A 22,432-nucleotide genomic window follows, 5' to 3' on the forward strand; every position below is an offset into this window, starting at 1 on the left:
TTACAGGAAATCAATGACTTAAAAACTGCCATAACTTATGTCAGCTTACTCATATCGCTGACGTTCAACATTTTCATATTTTGCTACATAGGCGAAATAGTGACCGAGAACGTAAGTTTCCTATAAAGTTCAGAATTGTAGGATGATGTACCATTAAAAAATATGTGGACATTAAGAAAAGCATGACAGTGCAGGAAAATCGGTGAGATGTCATACATGATCGAATGGTATCGATTGCCAGGAAAAAAGAAACTCTGCTGCGTTATGATAATAGCGATGTCCAATTCTACGGCAACATTAACAGCCGGGAAGATGGTGGAATTAACTATCAACACCTTTGCCAATGTAAGTATCATAATGATTTTTCTATCCGTAAGCAGTAACTGAATTTTTTTAACGATAACAGGTTATTAAGACTGCGGTCGGTTTTTTGAATGTGTTACGAGCAACTACATAAGTTTGTTTCAAAGACAATGTTATTTATAATCTGTTGATGTGCCTGTGATGAAGGAACCAATACTGTTACATATAAAGGACAATTATTGTGTGTGAAAAATATTTCACACAATTCTCGGAACGTTTCAAGTATCACCCGTGGAGAAATGTTTAAAAATAGATTTGCGCTGTATTGTGCTGCTTAATTCCTACATACATATATTGTATTTTGGAGTACTTACCCCTGTACCCAACTACAATTAAACGTCCGACATACAAAAAATATTTAAAAAAAATACTATCCATGTTTGTGCATGAATGATCGTAACCACTAAAAGAAATAACATGTAGTATTTTGTTGTATATATTTTTGTAACATGGAAGGAAGAATAAACGTAGCAAATGCACTCGCGTGGTGTTTACGAATCGATCACCTCATAAATTGATTAACTATGCTGGAAACGTAAGCTATTCGATTCGCGAACTTTAAAAATCAAGTTGCCGATGTTTTACCGCTATTATTCTACTCCGTTCATTCATAATCCATAAAGCGAAAAAGATTGAACTGATCAGAAGGGTGAATCTAAAAGTAGAAAATCGCGTTCGCCGGCTCCCTGCTGGCGACAGGAATTACAAATTAGCGCAAGCGCATCACTATTATTCCCGGCAAACCGATAATACTGAGGAGCACTTAGTATTGGTCGTGCTCTTAAGCATCGAGGATGCATCAATCAATAACTGACGATAGTCATCCACCTTCGACCAAATGCGATTATCAGGAAGACATTGATCTAAGCATTCAATGGACCCGTCGATTACTGAAACCGATGGGTCTCTGGCCAAGTTCATATACGACACCAAAATTAGAAAAATACTTTTTCCTGTTCATAAACGTTGTATGCTGCGGTCTACTCACGTTGCATTTAATTCCTACAACTATGTACATATTTCTCGAATTAGAGGATGTTTACAGCATGCTCAAAGAATTCGGTCCTCTAGTATTTGGCATGTCGTCGATAGTGAAATATTATGCATTAATCATTCACGCGGCTGAAATCCGTGAGTGCATGAAAAGAATCGAGTGGGATTGGAAAAATATTACTTATAACGACGATCGTGACATCATGTTGGCAAACGCGAATTTTGGCCGAAGAATGGTGATCCTGTGCACGTTTTTTATGTACAGCGGCTTCATTTTCTATCATGTTGCCCTACCCATTATTGAGAGAATCACGACGAAAGACGATAATATCACCTACATTCTCCCATTCTCGAAATACATAATCGACACCCAGTATAGTCCCGCTAACGAAATCGTCTTTTGCATTCAAACGATAACCGCCGGGCTGGAGCACAGCATCGAATCAGCCGCTTGCTGCTTAGCAGCCTGTTTAGCGATCCACTCTTGCGGTCAGATGCAGGTGTTGATGAATTGGTTAAATTATTTGATCAAACACCGATCCGACATGAGCAACGACGTGGACGGTAAAATAGAGAAGATTGTGTCTCAACATGTTCGAATTCTGAAGTGCGTATACATAAACTCATTCATACCTTACCTCGCTGACGAATTTTTTGAAATTATCATATTCATTTCAACTGTACGATTTGTGTTAATCTTGTAATTCATCGGAATTCGTATTTTCAGCATTCCACTCAATAATCGATAAGAATGCTATTGATTTAACGGTGATTCTTTTAATTCCTTTAATTTTCTTTAGAACAAATGGAAAGCTGAAATAAATTTGAATTACAGTCTTTGTACGGTAGCTATAATGATAGTTGACTAGTCTATTATTTTCCTTCCCAATTCTTTTTCAGTTTGATCCATACGTGTTTTTTACTCTTCTAACGCCATCGTTCAAGGAGAATTGTCCACTGTTTCAGATTTGTGGCACTCACAGAGAAAACGCTGCAACAAGTGTCATTCGCCGAATTTTTGGGGTGCACATTGGACATATGCCTCATTGGATATTATGTTATCATAGTAGGATTATTTCGAAACGAGTAGTACATGTATATACATATACTCAAACTCCTTATTATTATACTGTTTAATATTATAGGAAACGAAATTGAACGATTATAGGAACGCCGTGACTTATGTCATCCTACTCATATCGTTTACACTTAACATTTTCATATTTTGTTACATCGGCGAAATGGTAGCCGAGCATGTAAGTTTCTTACAACGTTCGTAATTTCAAAGTGAGTTTCTCAATTAAAAAGGTACAATCAACAATAAGGAAAGTGTAACAGTGCAGGAAAATCGGTGAGATGTCGTACATGATCGAATGGTATCGATTGCCAGGAAATAAGAAACTCTGCTGCGTTATGATAATAGCGATGTCCAATTCTACGACACCATTGACAGCTGGGAAGATGGTAGAATTATCTATTAGCACGTTTGCCGATGTAAGTATCAAATTAATTATCCTAATGATTTTTTATCTGTAATCAGTAATTGAATCTTTTAACGTCAATAGGTTGTTAAGACCTCGGTCGCTTTCTTAAATGTGTTACGTGCCACAACCTAAATTTATTTGAAAGTTAATATTTACCATAATATTTTAACGTGCCTGATGTGAAGGAACTGATTAATTGTAAAGAATAGTTGTCATGTTCTATCAATATTTAGCACATCGTGTTGAACATGCAAAGGACCATACATATTTTGACAGGATATTAAGAATCCGATTTGCGTTGAAGTTTACCGCTCGATTCGTATGTTATACTTTTCGCTTGTACTCACCTTCGATGAGGAATGTGACAATCACACAATGCTTGTAAAATATTATTCATCGACAGATGTAAGCGATAAAAGATCGTAATTATTAATGAAAATGAACGAAACTCCAAGGCACATGTAATATTATCGTGTTGGTATTTTTGTAATCTCGAAGAGAAAATAAACTTAGCAAATGCACTGTTAGGATTCCTAAGAATCGATCACCTCATAAATTAATTAACTATGCTAGAAACGTAAGTTACTCGTGTTGCGAACTTTGAAAATCAAGTTGCCGATGTTTCACCGCTATTATTCTACTCCATTCACTCATAATCCATGAAGCGAAAGGACTGAACTGGTCGGAAGGGTCAATTTAATAGTAGAAAATCGCTTTTGCCTGCTCCCTGCTGGCGACAGGAATTATAAATTAGCGCAAGCGCATCACTATTATTCCCGACAAACCGGCAATACTGAACAGCAGTTAGTTTTGGTCGTGCTCTTAAGCATCAAGGATGCATCAATCAATAACCGACGACAATCATCCCCCTCCGGCCAAGTGCGATTATGAACAACACATTGATCTAAGCATCCAATGGACCCGTCGATTACTAAAACCGATGGGTCTCTGGCCAAGTTCATATACGACACCAAAATTAAAAAAATACTTTTTCCGGTTCCTAAACATTGTATGCTGCGGTCTACTCACGTTGCATTTCATTCCTACGACTATGTACATATTTCTCGAATTAGAAGATGTTTACAGCATGCTCAAAGAATTCGGTCCTCTAGTATTCGGCCTGACGTCGATGGCTAAATATTATGCTCTAATCGTTCACGCGGCTGAAATCCGCGAATGCGTGAAACGAATCGAATGGGATTGGAAAAATATTACTTATAACGACGATCGAGACATCATGTTGGCAAACGCGAATTTTGGCCGAAGGATGGTGATCCTGTGCACTTTTTTTATGTACAGCGGCTTCATATTCTATGACATTGCCATACCCAGTATTGATAGAATCACGGCGGAAGACGATAATATCACCTACAATCTTCCATTCTCGAAATATATAATCGACACCCAGTACAGTCCCGCGAACGAAATCGTCTATGGCATTCAATTGGTAACCGCTGCACTGGAGCATAGCATCGCATCAGCCTCCTGCGGCTTAGCAGCCTCTTTGGCGATCCACTCTTGCGGTCAGATGCAGGTGTTGATGAATTGGCTCAATTATTTGATCGACTACCGATCCGACATGAGCAACAACGTAGACAGTAGAATAGAGAAAATCGTGTCCCAGCACGTTCGAATTCTGAAGTGCGTATATAAATTCATTCACTCATTATCTCACTGACGATTTCCTTGAAATTATCACAATTTTTCAAACTATATAATTGTTGTTGATCTTGTATTTTGTCGAAATTCGTGTTTTCAGCATTCCAATCAATAATCGATAAGAATGCTATTGATTTCACGGTGATTCTTTTAATTCCTTTAATTCGCTTTAGAACAAAAGGAAAGCTGAAATAAATTTGATTCATAGTTTTTGTATGGAACGATAGATGACAAGTCTATTATTTTCCTTTCCAATTCTGTTTCTTTAGTTTCATCCATTCGTGTTTTTTACTTTTCTAACGCCATCGTTTAAGAGAATTGTCCACTGTTTCAGATTTGTGGCACTCACGGAGAAAACGCTGCAACAAGTGTCATTCGCCGAATTTTTGGGATGCACATTGGACATATGTCTCATTGGATATTATGTTATCATGGTAGGATTATTTCGAAACGAGTATGTATATACATATGTATATTCGAACTCATTATTATTATACTGTTTAATATTATAGGAAACGAAATCGAACGATTATACGAATGTCGTAACTTATGTCGTTCTACTCATATCGTTTACACTTAACATTTTCATATTTTGTTACATCGGCGAGATAGTAGCCGAGCATGTAAGTTTCTTACAACGTTCGTAATTTTAAAGTGAGTTCCTCAATTAAAAAAATACAATCAATAACAAGGAGAGTGTAACAGTGCAGGAAAATCGGTGAGATGTCGTACATGATCGAATGGTATCGATTGCCAGGAAATAAGAAACTCTGCTGCGTTATGATAATAGCGATGTCCAATTCTACGACAACACTGACAGCTGGGAAGATGGTAGAATTATCTATTAGCACGTTTGCCGATGTAAGTATCAAATTAATTATCCAAAGAGTTTTTTTTTATCTGTAATCAGTAATTTAATTTTTTAACGTCAATAGGTTGTTAAGACATCGGTCGCTTTCTTAAATGTGTTACGAGCGACAACATAAATTTATTTGAAAGTTAATATTTACCATAATATTTTAACGTGCCTGATGTGAAGGAACTGATTAATTGTAAAGAATAGTTGCATGTTCTAACAATATTTAGCACGTCGTGTTGAGCATGCAAAAAACCACATTTTGAGATGTTAAAAAACCATTTCGCATTGAAATTTGCCGCTGGGTTCGTATGTTGCACTTTTCAGTTACACTTACCTTCGATGAAAAATCACAAAATCATATAAAACGTATATCGATAATCACAAAATACATATAAAACGTTATTTATCTTCAGATGTAAGCGTCCAGACAAGAGTTCGTAAATATGAATGAAAATGAACAAAAGTCCAAGACACATGTAATATTATGGTGTTTGTATTTTTGTAATCTCGAAGAGAGTAATAAACTTAGCAAATGCACTGCGAGGATTCCTAAAAATCAATCACCTTATGAATTGATTAGCAATACGATTAACCACACTTCACTTACTCGATACGCGAACTTTAAGAATCATGTTATCGATGTTATACCGCTATTATTCTGCTCTGTGCATTCATTATGCATAAAGCGAAAAGAACTGAACTTTTCTGAAGGGTGAATCTAAATGCAGGAAATTGCTTCGGCGTTCTCCCTGTCATCGATGGAAATTTCAAAAGAGCGCAAGCGCACCCTTTTTTTCCCTTCGCACCAATACTGGAAATTATTTAGTCGCGTTCCTACTCTCACAGATCAAGGATACGAAATTCAGTAATGGACGAAATGTATCCTTTGGAAACTGCAAACGATTACCAGAGACACTTGAATCTGAGTATTCAATGGATCCGATGGCTGCTGAAACCTATAGGTCTCTGGCCAAAATCGCGTGTCATTCGATTATATCGGCTCGTGAACATCGCTTGTTATAGTCTACTCGCCTTCCTTTTTATACCTTGTATTCTATACGTATTTCTCGAATTAGAGGATCTTTACAATAAACTCAAACAATTCGGTCCACTGATATTTTGTGTGATGGCATTTGCGAAATACTCTTCCCTGATCGTCCACCAGGCTGACATCCGTGAGTGCCTGAGGCGAATCGAATGGGACTGGAAGAATATCAACTATGGCAGCGATAGAAATATAATGTTGACAAACGCGAATTTTGGACGGAAACTGATGATCCTCTGCACATTTTTTATGTATGGCGGCTTCGTATTCTATTACATCGCTATACCCATTAGTATCGGTAGAATTTCAGCTGACAATCTTACCTTTATTCCTCACGTGTTTCCTTTCTCGTCGTACATAAGTGACACGCGCTACAGTCCGGCGAACGAGATTGTGTTTTCCGTTCAATTTATGGCTGGTGGCTTGATGCACGGCATCACGTCAGCCGCTTGCAGTTTGGCAGCCGCTTTCGCGGTTCATGCTTGCGGCCAGATGCAGGTGCTAATGAACTGGCTGAATCACTTGATCGATGGCCGACCCGACATGAGTAGTAGCATAGACGGTAGAATAGCGAGTATCGTGGAACAACACGTCCGTATTCTAAAGTATGTATTAACGTCAAAGAATTTATTAATGGTCATCTTGAAATTATCGCTATTCGCTGATACTGAGGTCTATTGATACTTTAAATTGTATCGAGATGACCTGTTCTCAAAACAAGAAACCCGCGATTATAGTTTTTCTTCAGGATTAAAGGGAATGATGTGTTTTTGTTCCTTGTTTTCATTTCCTTTGTTACTTAAAAATTGGCCAAATTCGTTTGGAACCTGTTCATATATCTTCACTTAAGAGAAAACTGCTCGTTATTGCAGATTCTTGGCGCTTACAGAGAGAACGCTACAGCAAGTATCTTTCGCCGAGTTTTTAGGATGCACGCTGGACATTTGTCTCGTTGGATACTATGTCATTATGGTAGGATCTCTAAATTTTCTTCAAGTATACACGAATTTGTTCCTGTTGTACAATTTGGTATTATAGGAGTCGAAGTCGAACGACGTTACGAGTGTCGTGACTTACACTATTTTACTCATATCACTTACGTTTAACATTTTCATATTTTGTTACATAGGCGAGATGGTCGCCGAGCATGTAAGTTTCTTTTGAATCTCGTAATTCGAATGTAGGCTGTTCAGTATGACGAATATTGTGCTTTCATAATGAACGGAATCTAATAGTGCAGAAAAATCGGTGACGCGTCGTACATGATCGAATGGTATCGGCTTCCAGGGAAGAGCAAACAGTGTTGCATTATGATAATAGCGATGTCCAGTACCTCGATAAAACTAACGGCGGGAAACATGGTGAATTTATCTATCAGTACTTTTACCGATGTAAGTATCAAATTATTCATAAATTATTTTTTCATTATCAATTTATAGAACTTTGTTTAACCTACAGGTCGTTAAAACATCCGTTGCCTTTTTAAATGTATTGAGAACAACGACGTGAACGTGTGCCAGTATTAATATTTTCTATAATCTTTTAATGTGCCTATCTCTGAACGACCGTTGTTATTACGTGTGGTTGTTAAATATTATACTAACGATGCATCGCACAATGTTTGCTACAATCAGTGTTTATCACGTTGTTGTCAAAATGATGAAGAATAAAACAGTGTTGTATTAAACGTAACATTGTTTTATTTTTAAAATTGTACATACCTCTTCATCCTATGATCAAATGTTTGACAACGGTAAAATTATCATCAAAGATATCGTCCAACTTTCAAACACAAACAACTAAGAATTACAAGCATCAGAAGCAATAGAGTAGGAATATCAGATAAAAGTTCGCTTTTCAACATGGGGAGAAAAAAATCAATTCATCGGTTTCAGTACTTCACTGTCATTGTTCCACCAACTCCACGTGTACAAATGCATAATTCACTAACTAAAAAATTACAATCTCGGAGAGAGGGTCGAGCCCATCGCAGGAAAATCTTTCACTTCTCCCTTCGACTCCCTTCTTACATGATAAATCAGGAAACGAGCGCAAGCGCGTTAGCTTCCTTGAACTGGTCTCTATAATATTGTCATTAGTATCAAGCGAGCATTCAAACATCAACGATGCGAAAGGGGGAGCACAAGAAGAAAATAGTCGCGAAAACATATGAATTCGAGCAATACGTGAACCTCAGTATTCAATGGACCCGATGGATCTTGAAGTCGATCGGGCTCTGGCCAAACTCACGATCCACGATGAACAAATACATTTATAGGCTGATAAACATTCTGTGTTACAGTTTGATCATTTACCTGTTTATACCGTGCAGTCTTTATACATTCTTCGAAGTAAAGGACGTCTACCAGAAGATTAAACTAGTTGGTCCATTGAGCTTTTGCGTGATGGCGTTTCTTAAGTACTACTTGCTTATCGTTCACGAGGAAGACATCCGCGAGTGCGTCAAACGCATCGAATGGGACTGGAAGAACATCACCTACTCTAAGGACAGAGAAGTGATGATAGAAAACGCGAATTTCAGCAGGAAGTTCGTCGTGGTCTGCGTATTTTTTATGTACAGTGGGTTCGCATTTTATTACATAGCTCTACCGATCAACGTAGGCAAAATTCCAGCGGAGGATCAAAATCTGACCTTCATACCGATGGTGTTCCCATTTTCAAAATTCATCATAGACACTCGCAAGAGTCCAATAAACGAGCTTTGCTTCTCGTTTCAAGTATTAGCCGGCGCGCTGATGCACAGTATAACTGCGGCTGCTTGCAGTTTGGCTGCCGTATTGGCGATTCATGCTTGCGGCCAGATGCAAGTATTAATGAAGTGGCTGGAACATTTGGTAGACGGCCGATCAGACATGGACGATAATGTGGACAGGAGAATCGCTATGATCGTTAACCAGCATGTTCGACTATTGAAGTGAGTAAGAATTTTGCTGCCGTGCTGTGCCACACTAGTATTTGCGTGGGAATTCTAAGCTTGGGACTTGAACTCGGAAATTGAAATGTAATTTAATTGATATTCGTGCTCGACCTAAATCGAATTACAGGTTTTTAGCGCTCACAGAAAAAACGCTTCAACCTGTATCATTCGTAGAATTCTTAGGATGCATGATAAACATATGTCTTCTCGGATACTACGTTATTATGGTACGAAAGTTATTTAAAGTAATGCAGAACTAGTTCACTGTACATTTTAAAGGCGACTTTTGTTTTATCTTTAGGAGTCAAGTGCGAATCATTTAACCAGTGCAGCAACGTGTCTAGTAATACTTATATCCCTTACATTCAATATTTTCATATTTTGCTACATAGGCGAATTGGTGGCCGAACAGGTAAAATTAAAGTGTTCATGAAATGTAGACGCAACGATTGTGTTTTTATTTCTATTTTCACCTAATGGCTTTTGTCAGTGTAAACAAATTGGGGAAGTATCATACATGGCTAATTGGTATAAATTGAGCGGAAGCAAGAAACTCCCTTTCATTTTAATTATTGCAATGGCCAATTCGTCCGTGAAACTTACTGCTGGAAATATGGTCGACTTGTGCCTAACTACATTCAGCGACGTAAGTATAAACGATTATAAATCATCTTGACATAATCCGTTAATTACTCAAAAATTTCTCGTATCGATAGGTCGTTAAAACAGCTGTTGCATTTTTGAACGTTTTACGAACAGTGACGTAAACATTCTTTATTGTAAAATGATTATTATACGAAACAGTATATCAAATTTCAAATGAAACTTGTTGTACGTACTGCATTACACTCTTTGTTGAAGTCTTAATAAAAATAATGTATTGAAATTATCTCATAATTTTATTGCAATCACTAATGAAAATTCAGTCGGAAACATACATGTGATAATCTTCACATTTTTTATCATCGGCGACTTTGCATTCTATTACATCGTCGTGCCAATTAGCGTCGGCCAAATTTCAATCGGGAATAATCTCACCTTCATTCCTTTCGACTTTCCTTTCTCATCGTACATAATTGGCACAAGATACAGTGTTGACGAACGAAACTGTCTTCTTCATTCCATTGATGGTGGAGGACGTGTTCCACGCGATTATGACGGCCGCTTGCAGTTTGACAGCTTTCCGCCGTTCACGCTTGCGGTCAGATGCAAATGCTAATAAACTGGTTGAATCACTTGACCGATAACCGATCGAACATGGTATTGTAGATGTCAGAATTGAAAGCATCGTGAATCAATACATGCGTATTCAGAAGTATGTATTCACATCGATAGATTCATAAATGCTTATTAATGGTCATCTTGAAGTTATCCCATTTCACTGATGCCGAGTTTCACGACCGAGAGTAAAGCTGAATGTTCAGTAATCGTAGCTCTTCTCCAGGAATAAACATTAAAATATCATGCAACTACTTACCCGACGAATGTACGCTCTTCAATATGGGGAGAAAGAAATCAATTCATCGGTTTTCTCGGTTCTACACTGTCATGGTCCATCGACTCTACATGTACAAATGCATAATTCACTAACTAAAAAATTACAATCACGGAGAGAAGGTCGAGCCCCTCGCAAGAAAAACTTTCACTTCTCCCTTCGACTCCCTTCTTACATGATAAATCAGGTAACGAGCGCAAGCGCGTTAGCTTCCTTGAACTGGTCTCTATAATATTGTCATTAGTATCAAGCGAGCATTCAAACATTAACGATGCGAAAAGGGGAACACAAGAAGAAAATAGTCGCGAAAACATATGAATTCGAGCAATACGTGAACCTCAGTATTCAATGGACCCGATGGATCTTGAAGTCGATCGGGCTCTGGCCAAACTCGCAATCCACGATGAACAAATGCATTTACAGACTGATAAACATTCTATGTTACAGTTTGATCATTTACCTGTTTGTACCGTGCAGTCTTTACGTATTCCTAGAAGTGAAGGACGTCTATGATAAAATTAAACTCTTTGGTCCGTTGAACTTTTGCGTGATGGCGTTTCTCAAGTACTACTTGCTTAACATTCACGAGGAAGACATCCGCGAGTGCGTCGAACGCATCGAATGGGACTGGAAGAACCTCACATACTCTAAGGACAGGGAAGTGATGATAGAAAATGCCAATTTCGGCAGGAAGTTGGTCATCGTTTGCGTATTTTTTATGTACAGTGGGTTCGCATTTTATTACATAGCTCTACCGATCAGCGTAGGCAAAATTCCAGCGGAGGATCAAAATCTGACCTTCATACCGATGGTGTTCCCATTTTCGAAATTCATCATAGACACTCGCAACAGTCCAATAAACGAGCTTTGCTTTTCGTTTCAAGTGTTAGCCGGTGCGCTGTTGCACAGTATAACTGCGGCTGCTTGCAGTTTAGCTGCCGTATTGGCGGTTCATTCTTGCGCCCAGATGCAAGTGCTAATAAACTGGCTGAATCATTTGATCGACGGCCGATCAGACATGGAAGACGATGTAGATAGGAGACTAGCTATGATCGTTAACCAGCATGTTCAATTATTGCAGTGAGTAAGAATTTTTGTGCTCTGCTGCCACTAATATTTACGTGAAATTTGTAAACTTGCAATTTGAAGTCATAAATTAAAATGTTATTTTGAAACTTGTAATTGATATCGTGCAAGGTCGAGCCCCTCGCAAGAAAAACTTTCACTTCTCCCTTCGACTCCCTTCTTACATGATAAATCAGGTAACGAGCGCAAGCGCGTTAGCTTCCTTGAACTGGTCTGTATAATATTGTCATTAGTATCAAGCGAGCATTCAAACATTAATGATGCGAAAGGGGGAGCACAAGAAGAAAATAGTCGCGAAGACATATGAATTCGAGCAATACGTGAACCTCAGTATTCAATGGACCCGATGGATCTTGAAGTCGATCGGGCTCTGGCCAAACTCACGATCCACGATGAACAAATACATTTACAGGCTGATAAACATTCTGTGTTACAGTTTGATCATTTACCTGGTTGTACCGTGCAGTCTTTACGTATTCCTCGAAGTGAAGGACGTCTATGATAAAATTAAACTCCTTGGTCCGTTGAACTTTTGCGTGATGGCGTTTCTCAAGTACTACTTGCTTAACATTCACGAGGAAGACATCCGCGAGTGCGTCGAACGCATCGAATGGGACTGGAAGAACCTCACATACTCTAAGGACAGGGAAGTGATGATAGAAAATGCCAATTTCGGCAGGAAGTTGGTCATCGTTTGCGTATTTTTTATGTACAGTGGGTTCGCATTTTATTACATAGCTCTACCGATCAGCGTAGGCAAAATTCCAGCGCAGGATCAAAATCTGACGTTCATACCGATGCTGTTCCCATTTTCAAAATTCATCATAGACACTCGCAACAGTCCAATAAACGAGCTTTGCTTTTCGTTTCAAGTGTTAGCCGGTGCGCTGTTGCACAGTATAACTGCGGCTGCTTGCAGTTTAGCTGCCGTATTGGCGGTTCATTCTTGCGCCCAGATGCAAGTGCTAATAAACTGGCTGAATCATTTGATCGACGGCCGATCAGACATGGAAGACGATGTAGATAGGAGACTAGCTATGATCGTTAACCAGCATGTTCAATTATTGCAGTGAGTAAGAATTTTTGTGCTCTGCTGCCACTAATATTTACGTCAAATTTGTAAACTTGCAATTTGAAGTCATAAATTAAAATGTTATTTTGAAACTTGTAATTGATATCGTGCTCGACGTAAATCGAATTTCAGATTTTTAGCGCTCATAAAGAAAACGCTTGAATCGGTATCATTTGTAGAATTCTTAGGATCCATGCTAAACATATGTCTTCTCGGATACTACATTATTATGGTACGAAAGTGAGTCACATATTTAAACTATTGTAGAATTTGTTTCATGTACATTTTAAGGGCGATTTTTCTGTTATCCTTAGGAGTCGAATTCGAATCATTTAACCAGTACAATGACATTCCTCGTAATACTCATATCCCTTATATTCAATATCTTCATATATTGCTACATCGGTGAATTGGTGGCTGAACAGGTAAACTTAAAGCGTTCATGGCCAATGGAAGCAACGATTGTGTTTTTATTTCTATTTTCACCTAATGGCTTTTGTCAGTGTAAACAAATTGGGGAAGTATCTTACATGGTCAATTGGTATAAATTGAGAGGAAGCAAAAAACTCCCTGTCATTTTAATTATTGCAATGGCCAATTCGTCCGTGAAACTTACTGCCGGAAATATAGTCGACTTGTGTCTAACTACATTCAGTGACGTAAGTATAGACGATTGTAGATCATCTTGACATAATCCGTTAATTACTCAAAAATTTCTCGTATCGATAGGTCGTTAAAACAGCTGTTGCATTTTTGAACGTTTTACGAACAGTGACGTAAACATTCTTTATTGTAAAATGATTATTATACGAAACAGTATATCAAATTTCAAATGAAACTTGTTGTACGTACTGCATTACACTCTTTGTTGAAGTCTTAATAAAAATAATGTATTGAAATTATCTCATAATTTTATTGCAATCACTAATGAAAATTCAGTCGGAAACATACATGTGATAATCTTCACATTTTTTATCATCGGCGACTTTGCATTCTATTACATCGTCGTGCCAATTAGCGTCGGCCAAATTTCAATCGGGAATAATCTCACCTTCATTCCTTTCGACTTTCCTTTCTCATCGTACATAATTGGCACAAGATACAGTGTTGACGAACGAAACTGTCTTCTTCATTCCATTGATGGTGGAGGACGTGTTCCACGCGATTATGACGGCCGCTTGCAGTTTGACAGCTTTCCGCCGTTCACGCTTGCGGTCAGATGCAAATGCTAATAAACTGGTTGAATCACTTGACCGATAACCGATCGAACATGGTATTGTAGATGTCAGAATTGAAAGCATCGTGAATCAATACATGCGTATTCAGAAGTATGTATTCACATCGATAGATTCATAAATGCTTATTAATGGTCATCTTGAAGTTATCCCATTTCACTGATGCCGAGTTTCACGACCGAGAGTAAAGCTGAATGTTCAGTAATCGTAGCTCTTCTCCAGGAATAAACATTAAAATATCATGCAACTACTTACCCGACGAATGTACGCTCTTCAATATGGGGAGAAAGAAATCAATTCATCGGTTTTCTCGGTTCTACACTGTCATGGTCCATCGACTCTACATGTACAAATGCATAATTCACTAACTAAAAAATTACAATCACGGAGAGAAGGTCGAGCCCCTCGCAAGAAAAACTTTCACTTCTCCCTTCGACTCCCTTCTTACATGATAAATCAGGTAACGAGCGCAAGCGCGTTAGCTTCCTTGAACTGGTCTGTATAATATTGTCATTAGTATCAAGCGAGCATTCAAACATTAATGATGCGAAAGGGGGAGCACAAGAAGAAAATAGTCGCGAAAACATATGAATTCGAGCAATACGTGAACCTCAGTATTCAATGGACCCGATGGATCTTGAAGTCGATCGGGCTCTGGCCAAACTCACGATCCACGATGAACAAATACATTTATAGGCTGATAAACATTCTGTGTTACAGTTTGATCATTTACCTGTTTATACCGTGCAGTCTTTATACATTCTTCGAAGTAAAGGACGTCTACCAGAAGATTAAACTAGTTGGTCCATTGAGCTTTTGCGTGATGGCGTTTCTTAAGTACTACTTGCTTATCGTTCACGAGGAAGACATCCGCGAGTGCGTCAAACGCATCGAATGGGACTGGAAGAACATCACCTACTCTAAGGACAGAGAAGTGATGATAGAAAACGCGAATTTCAGCAGGAAGTTCGTCGTGGTCTGCGTATTTTTTATGTACAGTGGGTTCGCATTTTATTACATAGCTCTACCGATCAGCGTAGGCAAAATTCCAGCGCAGGATCAAAATCTGACGTTCATACCGATGCTGTTCCCATTTTCAAAATTCATCATAGACACTCGCAAGAGTCCAATAAACGAGCTTTGCTTCTCGTTTCAAGTGTTAGCCGGCGCGCTAATGCACAGTATAACTGCGGTTGCTTGCAGTTTGGCTGCCGTATTGGCGATTCATGCTTGCGCCCAGATGCAAGTGCTAATAAACTGGCTGAATCATTTGATCGACGGCCGATCAGACATGGAAGACGATGTAGATAGGAGACTCGCTATGATCGTTAACCAGCATGTTCAATTATTGCAGTGAGTAAGAATTTTTGTGCTCTGCTGCCACTAATATTTACGTGAAATTTGTAAACTTGCAATTTGAAGTCAGAAATTAAAATGTTATTTTGAAACTTGTAATTGATATCGTGCTCGACGTAAATCGAATTTCAGATTTTTAGCGCTCATAAAAAAAACGCTTGAATCGGTATCATTTATAGAATTCTTAGGATCCATGCTACACATATGTGTTCTCGGATACTACATTATTATGGTACGAAAGTGAGTCACATATTTAAACTCTTGTAGAATTTGTTTCATGTACATTTTAAGGGCGATTTTTGTTTTATCTTTAGGAGTCGAGTTCGAATCATTTAACCAGTACAGTGACGTTCCTTCTACTACTCATATCCATTGTATTCAATATTTTCATATATTGCTATATAGGTGAATTGGTGGCTGAACAGGTAAACTTAAATTGTTCATGAACTATGAACGCAAAGATTGTGTTTTTATCTCTATTTTCACACGATGACTTTTATCAGTGTAAACAAATTGGGGAAGTATCTTACATGGTCAATTGGTATAAATTGAGAGGAAGCAAGAAACTCCCTTTCATTTTAATAATTGCAATGGCCAATTCGTCCGTGAAACTTACTGCCGGAAATATGGTCGACTTGTGCCTAACTACTTTCACCGACGTAAGTATACGCCACTAAAAATCATCTTGACATAATCCGGCAATTACAAATAAATTTTTCGTGTCGATAGGTCGTTAAAACAGCTGTTGCATTTTTGAACGTTTTACGCACTCTGACGTAGACAATCTTTGTAGGAAAAATTCTTTGTAATATAAACAAAAAGTAATATATCACTTTTCAAGTGAAACTTGGTGCACGTATTGCAATGTACTTTTTGCTGGAACCTTAGTCAATATAATTTGAATATAGTAGAATTATCTTCTAAATTACTACAATCACCAATGGAAGTTGATCCACTGCCTAAATCAGCCCGTTTTACCTGTCACGATAAAACCCTTCGCGCTCCGCTAACGATTATAAAAAAATCAATGTATCGACGTTCAACCGTCACGCTGCATGCACTTCATGCGCATTCATAATGCATAAAGTTATAAAAGTGAGAACTCATGAGGGTTGCACCCTTTAGAAAACGTTACCAGCGATTTCTCTCCCTTTTGCGAGAGGGAAACCGAGCGCAAGCGCAACATTTTGCTTCTACTTTCGAATCGTCATGAAGAATCGCGCGAGCATCAGTGACAACACGAACGTCCGAGAGTGAACGATGCGAAACGAAAAATCGCTGAACGCGCGGTCTGTCGTTGACGATTATCAACGAAACGTGAATGTTGCCATCCAGTGGAATCGTTGGCTGATGAAATCTATCGGTACCTGGCCGTATTCTCGTATCGATTCCGGGATCAACAGATTTCTCTCCTTGGTGACAAACATCGTGTGCTGCGGTCTGATCATATTCCTGTTCGTGCCCTGCCTCGTTTTCCTACTCATGGACGTCGAGAGCTTCAGCGGTAAGATCAGACTGGTTGGCCCGTTGAGTTTCTTCGTGATGACGTTTCTAATATACTATCTGCTGATGTTTCACGAGAACGACATCCGCGAATGCATCGAGCACATAAAATGGGACTGGAGGAACATCGGACACGGCGAGGACAAAAATGTGATGATGGTGTACGCGAACTACGGAAGGAAATTAATGGCCATGTGTACCTTCTTCGTGTACTGTAGTTTCGTTTTCTACTATTTCGTCCAGCCTGTTTCCATGGGAAAGGCGAGGGACGGCAACCTGACCTTCATACCAATAGCGTTTCCTTTCGCGACGATAATCGCCGACATCCGCGTCAGTCCTACCAACGAGATCGTCTACTCCATTCAAGTTTTGGCAGGTGTGGTGATGCATTCGATCACATCTGCCATGTGCACCTTGGCTGCGACGTTCGCTGTACATGCCTGCGGTCAGATGGAAGTATTGATGATTTGGCTGGAGCATTTGATCGAAGGACGATCGGATATGAGCAAGTCAGTGGACAGCAGGATAGCAAACATTGTAGATCAACATGTCCGAATATTAAAGTATGGAAATTCAGTATATGCTTACGTCAAAAATTAATTGCTACGTATTTTCATTAGGAATTTATCCGCGAACTTTAAAAAGAAATTGCATGCAAATGTCACATTTCAGATTTCTAGCGCTTACAGAGAAATCGCTTCAGCAGATATCCTTCGTAGAATTTTTAGGCTGTACCATGAATCTATGTCTTCTAGGATTCTACATTATACAGGTACATTCAAATCAAGAGTCATTAGAGAATGTAATATTACATAATATTTCTAGTATGGATTATACATATACTTTCATGTCACAGGAATGGAACCAGAGCAACATGTCGCAAATGATAACATATGTAACGCTACTCTCATCATTTACCTTTAACATTTTCATATTTTGTTACATAGGGGAGCTTGTCGCTGGACAGGTAGCCTCACGATTACTTCGTTATAACTTGAATCGATTGATTAAATAAATTAATAATCTGGTTGCGTAGTGTGAGAAAGTCGGCGAGATGACGTACATGATCGAATGGTATCGACTGTCAGGGAAGAAAAAGCTTTGTTGCGTCCTTATCATCGCTATGTCCAATTCGTCGATAAAATTCACTGCGGGAAACATGGTAGAATTATCGATCAGCACTTTCAGTGATGTGAGTATCCGACTATTTTTATTTCTCATCCGAATTCATAATGAAATCTGTTAAAAATGAATAGGTTGTTAAAACGTCGGTAGGCTTCTTAAACATGTTGCGAGCGATAACATAAATAAGTGCTGATAATTAGAGTGCTAATTGAGTACTTGTATGAGACTCACGTGTTTATGTCAATCCAACACTCGTCGCCTGTATACGTGTGGAATTATATGCTATTCCTGTTATAGTTGATGATTAATGAAATCTTGAATGAACATTTACTACCCTAAATGGTCAAATGAAAATCGGATAATTAGGTAGAAGAAACTCTATTTGATAACGTTATCATCCACGCGATTCCACTCAGCATCACATAACAAAAATCTATTCTGTTACTACATTTTCATATTTTCTACCATCTAAAGAATAACTGAATGTGACCGAATCGCGGTTTACTTGAAATGCTATTGTCGCACCGTTCAAAGAACTCCTTCCTGTTATTTTCTTCCACCACAAAAAAGAACGAAGAAGAAAACAAGATAGAACCGCGCATGTATTTCGCGACTCTAGACTTTTCCCAAGTTGTAGCCTTTTGTGTCTTGCGCTGTCTTGATTGACCAAAATTGGTCGCGTTGAAAGAATAATTCCGGCAAAGGAAAAAAAGAGAAATCGACGCATGCGCCGGCTTTGGTCGTACGAATACCTGCGCTATTCTTCACTCGACGGACACCAATCGCATAGTAATCATGTTGAATCTACCTGACGAACCCGCCGTAAATAACACCTCTAATGTCAGTGACTACGAGTATTGTATTCAGGTGAATCGGTGGTTCTTGAAGCCAATCGGTGCTTGGCCAAAGATCACCGAGTCCAGGACAGACCGGTTGCTCGCGAAACTGTTAAATCTCGCGTGTCACTCGCTGATCATATTTACCTTCGCACCCTGCGTGTTGTACATTCTGTTCGAAGACGTAGCGATGGAAATACGGATGAAGGCTATTGGTCCCATGAGCCACTGGCTGATGGGAGAACTCAACTATTGTTGTCTTTTGGCCAAAACCAACGACATCGCCCGTTGCGCCGAACACGTGGAACACGACTGGCGAACAGTCAGGAAAGCCAGCGACCGCGAATTGATGCTGAAACACGCGAGGGTCGGGCGCTTCATCGCGTGCGCCGCCGCTCTCTGCATGCACATTGGCGTACTTTCCTACAACGTGATCACCGGCTTTGGAAAAATGATGTTTTCCGTTGGAAACGATAGCTACTCGATGTATCGTTTACCTTGTCCGTTTTACACCAAGTTGATGGACACCAGATTCGCCCCGGTGAACGAGATCGTGTTCGTCATTCAATTTCTCTCCGGGTTCATAGTCAACTCCGTGACGGTCGGAGCTTGCGGACTGGCAGCCGTGCTAGCGATGCACGCCTGCGGACAGTTGAACGTAGTCGCGTCCAAGCTAGATGACCTGGTGAACGAGAAATCAGAAGATGAGAACGAATGGATCGCTCAGAAGAAGCTCGGTTTCATCGTGGAGCATCACTTGCGCACATTAAGGTATTGTTCTTCGCGTATTATCATATAAAGAGTTTCGTCATCATTTTCTTTGTTAAAAATGGTTTACGGATTTGGATATATTGGTTCTAGTTTTGTACAGTATATAGAAAGAGTAATGAATCTAGTATGCCTCGTTGAGTTAGTGGGATGTACGTTCAACATGTGCATGCTCGAATATTATATTATTACGGTACGTTCTAGCATAGAAGTAATCACTGAACCGCCTACTACGTTATCACGGTCAAGAAATGAATAAATTGTCGAACTTTTTGGTCTGGTAACAAACAGCGGAGAATTAACCACTGACTTTACTTCTTAATATTCCTACAATCGTTTACGAAAAAGCAATTTAATTTCTCAGGAGAAGTCTAAGGAAACCGTAGCCTCGTATAGCATACTTTACGCGTCCATGAGCTTTAATATATTTATATTTTGTTATATCGGGGAGACCCTTACGGAACAGGTAAGAGTACGATAGCGAAGGAGAACCTTGTTAATGCGTCTACAAGTGTCGAACGCTTGACAGTGCAAAGAGATCGGAGAGAGAGTGTACATGACCGAGTGGTACCGATTGCCTCCTAAAGTTGCTATCGGTCTGGTCTTGATCATCTCAAGATCGAGCGCGGTGACTAAAATTACTGCCGGAAAACTGGTACAAATATCCATCGCGACTTTCGGTGACGTGAGTATTTGTAATAAATGACACTAGCATAAGCCAGTCTACAACTATTCTTCGTGAAGCTGCCACTTTATGATCTTTATATACGCATATATTGGTGTGTATTTTATTTTGCAGGTGTTTAAGACATCATTCGCGTATTTTAACATGCTCCGTACCGTTGCTATGTGATATAATCAAATTGTAAATAATACTACATTATCCTGTACGAATTCTGTTGTAGACACTTGATTTATCAAAAGAAAACAGAATGTGTATTGTTACAAAAAATTATTGTTCTTTATACCTCGTGTTTGCACAATTCCTCGGTTGATTCACATTTTTTAATCGACTATGATGTTTCGAGTTCTATGTCTCACTACATATTGCATTTCATCAAGAAGCGCAACAAAACGCTCGAAAAAAAGGAGAATTTCCTGCCTCGAGTTTATCATTTAATAGCTCTCTACACTTTGCGTGTTCTCGTGAAACTTCACGAAAAGTTCTACCGTCGTCGTAGCCTTTCAGTTAGCGATTATGGTAAACAACTTTCTTGCACAACTCATCAAACACTTTACCGAAACAAATCTTACAGACTAGACAAATCGATCAGCGAACTTGCTACAAATGAAGAACTTGCGCAAGCGTTGGACAAACTCTGTGATATCCGGATGAGATACACAATTTAGTACTCCGCGCAACACTCGACCAGTGCCCACGATGAGGAACATGAGCGTGAGGACAAATCTAGATAGTAATAGCGACTACAGTCTTCAATTGAACCGGTGGCTCTTGAAACCGATCGGCGTTTGGCCATCGTCGTCCACCGCCTCTAGACACGAAAAGATCATTTCAATCATTATGAACATCGTTTGCTACAGTTCCGTAATGTTCGCAATGATCCCATGCATGTTGCGTATGGTTTTAGAAGAAGAAAGCTTTTACATGAAGCTGAAGTCGCTAGGTCCTGTGAGCCATTGGACCGTCAGTGTCGTGAATTACAGCACATTGTTGCTGCGACGTAACGACATTCGTTATTTCGTGGAACACATGAGAACAGATTGGAGACGGATAACTAGAGAAAAGGATCAGGAAATAATGATGAAGAACGCCAAGTTTGGCCGCTACGTTATCACATTTTGCGCGGCGTTCATGCAGGGCAGTATTTTGGGCTTTTGCTTCGTAACAGCGATGACTACACAGGCGGTTCAAGTCGGCAACGAGACAAGAATCCTGTACGTATTACCTTGTGCAGTGTACGAGAAACTATTGAACGTGAACGAAAATCCCACAAATGAAATCGTCCTGTTCGCACAAATTTGGGCGGCCGTTATCGCGACTTCCAGCACAGTAGGCATTTTTAGTTTGTCTGCCGTCTTGGCCGCACACGCGCGTGGCCAATTAAGAGTGCTCACCGAGTGGATCACCGAATTTGTGAACAAATCGAGAAGCGATAAGACGGGACCGTTGAGAGAAATCGGAATGATCGTCGAACATCATTTGAGAGCACTAAAGTGAGATTCTTTTTCATTTTGTACTTTGTAATAAAGATCTTCATCGTCATTCTAGACATTAATTGCAGTTTTATTTCATACACCGAGGAAGCGATGAACAAAATATATTTGCTAGAATTGTTTAGATGCACGATGATTATGTGCGTAATTGAGTTCTGGATTCTCACGGTACATATTTACACAATATAATCTAAATATTCTACTTTTTTCCTTATAAGTTCTTTTGATTCTACTTAGGCGCTTTTAGGAATGGGACGATAAGAACATTCAGAATCTCACCACGTACTTTATGATGTACCTTTCGATTTGTTTTAACATTTTTATAATATGCTATATCGGTGAAATACTGACGGAAGAGGTATCGGAACATTTTTAACCCTTTCGCTACGGCAGTCCGTTCCGCGGGATCACTTTATATTTTTTTGGTTATTATTTTTTTT

At 39.2% G+C, this 22,432-nt stretch overlaps 9 protein-coding genes and 1 long non-coding RNA gene across 13 annotated transcripts in view; 9 read left to right on the top strand and 1 right to left on the bottom strand.

Moving 5' to 3' along the window:
* LOC108624248 (uncharacterized) overlaps nt 1-495 on the top strand; it is a 2,028-nt gene extending 1,533 nt beyond the window's left edge. Inside the window, exons 3-5 of the mRNA XM_018023408.2 lie at nt 2-111; nt 190-345; nt 407-495. Of these exons, the coding sequence (XP_017878897.1) occupies nt 2-111; nt 190-345; nt 407-457 (317 nt within the window). The 3' untranslated portion in view covers nt 458-495. The remainder of the gene's footprint in view (nt 1; nt 112-189; nt 346-406) is intronic.
* The window catches only part of LOC113464231 (uncharacterized), a 4,050-nt gene extending 794 nt beyond the window's left edge, over nt 1-3,256 (bottom strand). Inside the window, exon 1 of the long non-coding RNA XR_003389077.1 lies at nt 3,188-3,256. This is a non-coding gene — a long non-coding RNA (uncharacterized LOC113464231). The remainder of the gene's footprint in view (nt 1-3,187) is intronic.
* Nucleotides 1,153-3,367, top strand: LOC108624249 (uncharacterized). Its single transcript, XM_018023409.2, has 5 exons — nt 1,153-1,963; nt 2,323-2,422; nt 2,502-2,612; nt 2,695-2,850; nt 2,922-3,367. Exons 1-5 carry the CDS (start codon nt 1,158-1,160, stop codon nt 2,970-2,972), a joined length of 1,224 nt encoding a protein of 407 aa, XP_017878898.1. The 5' UTR covers nt 1,153-1,157; the 3' UTR covers nt 2,973-3,367.
* A 287-nt stretch (nt 3,368-3,654) lies between these two features.
* On the top strand, nt 3,655-5,879 carry LOC108624250 (odorant receptor 2a-like). 2 transcript variants are annotated; one of them, XR_003389072.1, is made up of 6 exons: nt 3,655-4,481; nt 4,834-4,933; nt 5,012-5,122; nt 5,205-5,360; nt 5,435-5,660; nt 5,772-5,879. XR_003389072.1 is itself a non-coding variant. In XM_018023410.2 (5 exons), the coding sequence occupies exons 1-5, from the start codon at nt 3,676-3,678 to the stop codon at nt 5,483-5,485; spliced, it is 1,224 nt and encodes a 407-aa protein (XP_017878899.1). In that variant the 5' UTR covers nt 3,655-3,675; the 3' UTR covers nt 5,486-5,879. The 2 variants fall into 2 exon arrangements, 1 of the variants encoding a protein (XP_017878899.1); XM_018023410.2 differs by having other exon boundaries at nt 5,435-5,879.
* Nucleotides 5,880-6,076: 197 nt separating this feature from the next.
* On the top strand, nt 6,077-8,013 carry LOC108624252 (uncharacterized). The gene is made up of 5 exons (XM_026812984.1): nt 6,077-7,008; nt 7,276-7,375; nt 7,442-7,552; nt 7,639-7,794; nt 7,862-8,013. The coding sequence occupies exons 1-5, from the start codon at nt 6,227-6,229 to the stop codon at nt 7,910-7,912; spliced, it is 1,200 nt and encodes a 399-aa protein (XP_026668785.1). The 5' UTR covers nt 6,077-6,226; the 3' UTR covers nt 7,913-8,013.
* Nucleotides 8,014-8,186: 173 nt separating this feature from the next.
* On the top strand, nt 8,187-18,974 carry LOC108624255 (uncharacterized). Its single transcript, XM_026812969.1, is given in 13 exon segments — nt 8,187-9,338; nt 9,469-9,568; nt 9,643-9,753; nt 9,832-10,014; nt 11,081-11,916; nt 15,718-15,817; nt 15,900-16,010; nt 16,089-16,244; nt 16,711-17,651; nt 17,761-17,860; nt 17,945-18,055; nt 18,125-18,280; nt 18,345-18,974. Coding segments are annotated over 13 exon segments (3,765 nt in total). The 5' UTR covers nt 8,187-8,529; the 3' UTR covers nt 18,396-18,974.
* Nucleotides 12,099-13,932, top strand: LOC108624254 (odorant receptor 4-like). 2 transcript variants are annotated; one of them, XM_018023413.2, is made up of 5 exons: nt 12,099-12,991; nt 13,127-13,226; nt 13,309-13,419; nt 13,498-13,653; nt 13,724-13,932. In XM_018023413.2, exons 1-5 carry the CDS (start codon nt 12,180-12,182, stop codon nt 13,772-13,774), a joined length of 1,230 nt encoding a protein of 409 aa, XP_017878902.2. In that variant the 5' UTR covers nt 12,099-12,179; the 3' UTR covers nt 13,775-13,932. The 2 variants fall into 2 exon arrangements, with proteins under 2 accessions (XP_017878902.2, XP_026668773.1); XM_026812972.1 differs by having other exon boundaries at nt 13,309-13,653.
* Nucleotides 14,621-15,802, top strand: LOC113464227 (uncharacterized). The gene has a single exon (XM_026812980.1). The coding sequence runs from the start codon at nt 14,771-14,773 to the stop codon at nt 15,584-15,586; it is 816 nt and encodes a 271-aa protein (XP_026668781.1). The 5' UTR covers nt 14,621-14,770; the 3' UTR covers nt 15,587-15,802.
* A 697-nt stretch (nt 18,975-19,671) lies between the features above and the next one.
* On the top strand, nt 19,672-20,708 carry LOC113464228 (odorant receptor 4-like). Of its 2 annotated transcripts, none has more exons than XM_026812983.1 (4): nt 19,672-19,820; nt 20,182-20,283; nt 20,347-20,502; nt 20,617-20,708. In XM_026812983.1, exons 1-4 carry the CDS (start codon nt 19,764-19,766, stop codon nt 20,668-20,670), a joined length of 369 nt encoding a protein of 122 aa, XP_026668784.1. In that variant the 5' UTR covers nt 19,672-19,763; the 3' UTR covers nt 20,671-20,708. The 2 variants fall into 2 exon arrangements, with proteins under 2 accessions (XP_026668784.1, XP_026668783.1); XM_026812982.1 differs by having other exon boundaries at nt 19,800-20,010.
* Nucleotides 20,709-21,177: 469 nt separating this feature from the next.
* The window catches only part of LOC108624256 (odorant receptor 4-like), a 2,524-nt gene continuing 1,269 nt past the window's right edge, over nt 21,178-22,432 (top strand). Inside the window, exons 1-3 of the mRNA XM_026812977.1 lie at nt 21,178-21,992; nt 22,061-22,160; nt 22,240-22,350. Coding sequence (XP_026668778.1) covers nt 21,199-21,992; nt 22,061-22,160; nt 22,240-22,350 — 1,005 coding nt within the window. The 5' untranslated portion in view covers nt 21,178-21,198. The remainder of the gene's footprint in view (nt 21,993-22,060; nt 22,161-22,239; nt 22,351-22,432) is intronic.

This window comes from Ceratina calcarata, unplaced genomic scaffold (assembly GCF_001652005.2).
Source record: "Ceratina calcarata isolate Rehan_Ccalc_2016 unplaced genomic scaffold, ASM165200v1 scaffold304.2_split_2, whole genome shotgun sequence".
In the NCBI taxonomy this organism is placed as follows: Eukaryota; Metazoa; Arthropoda; class Insecta; order Hymenoptera; family Apidae; genus Ceratina; species Ceratina calcarata.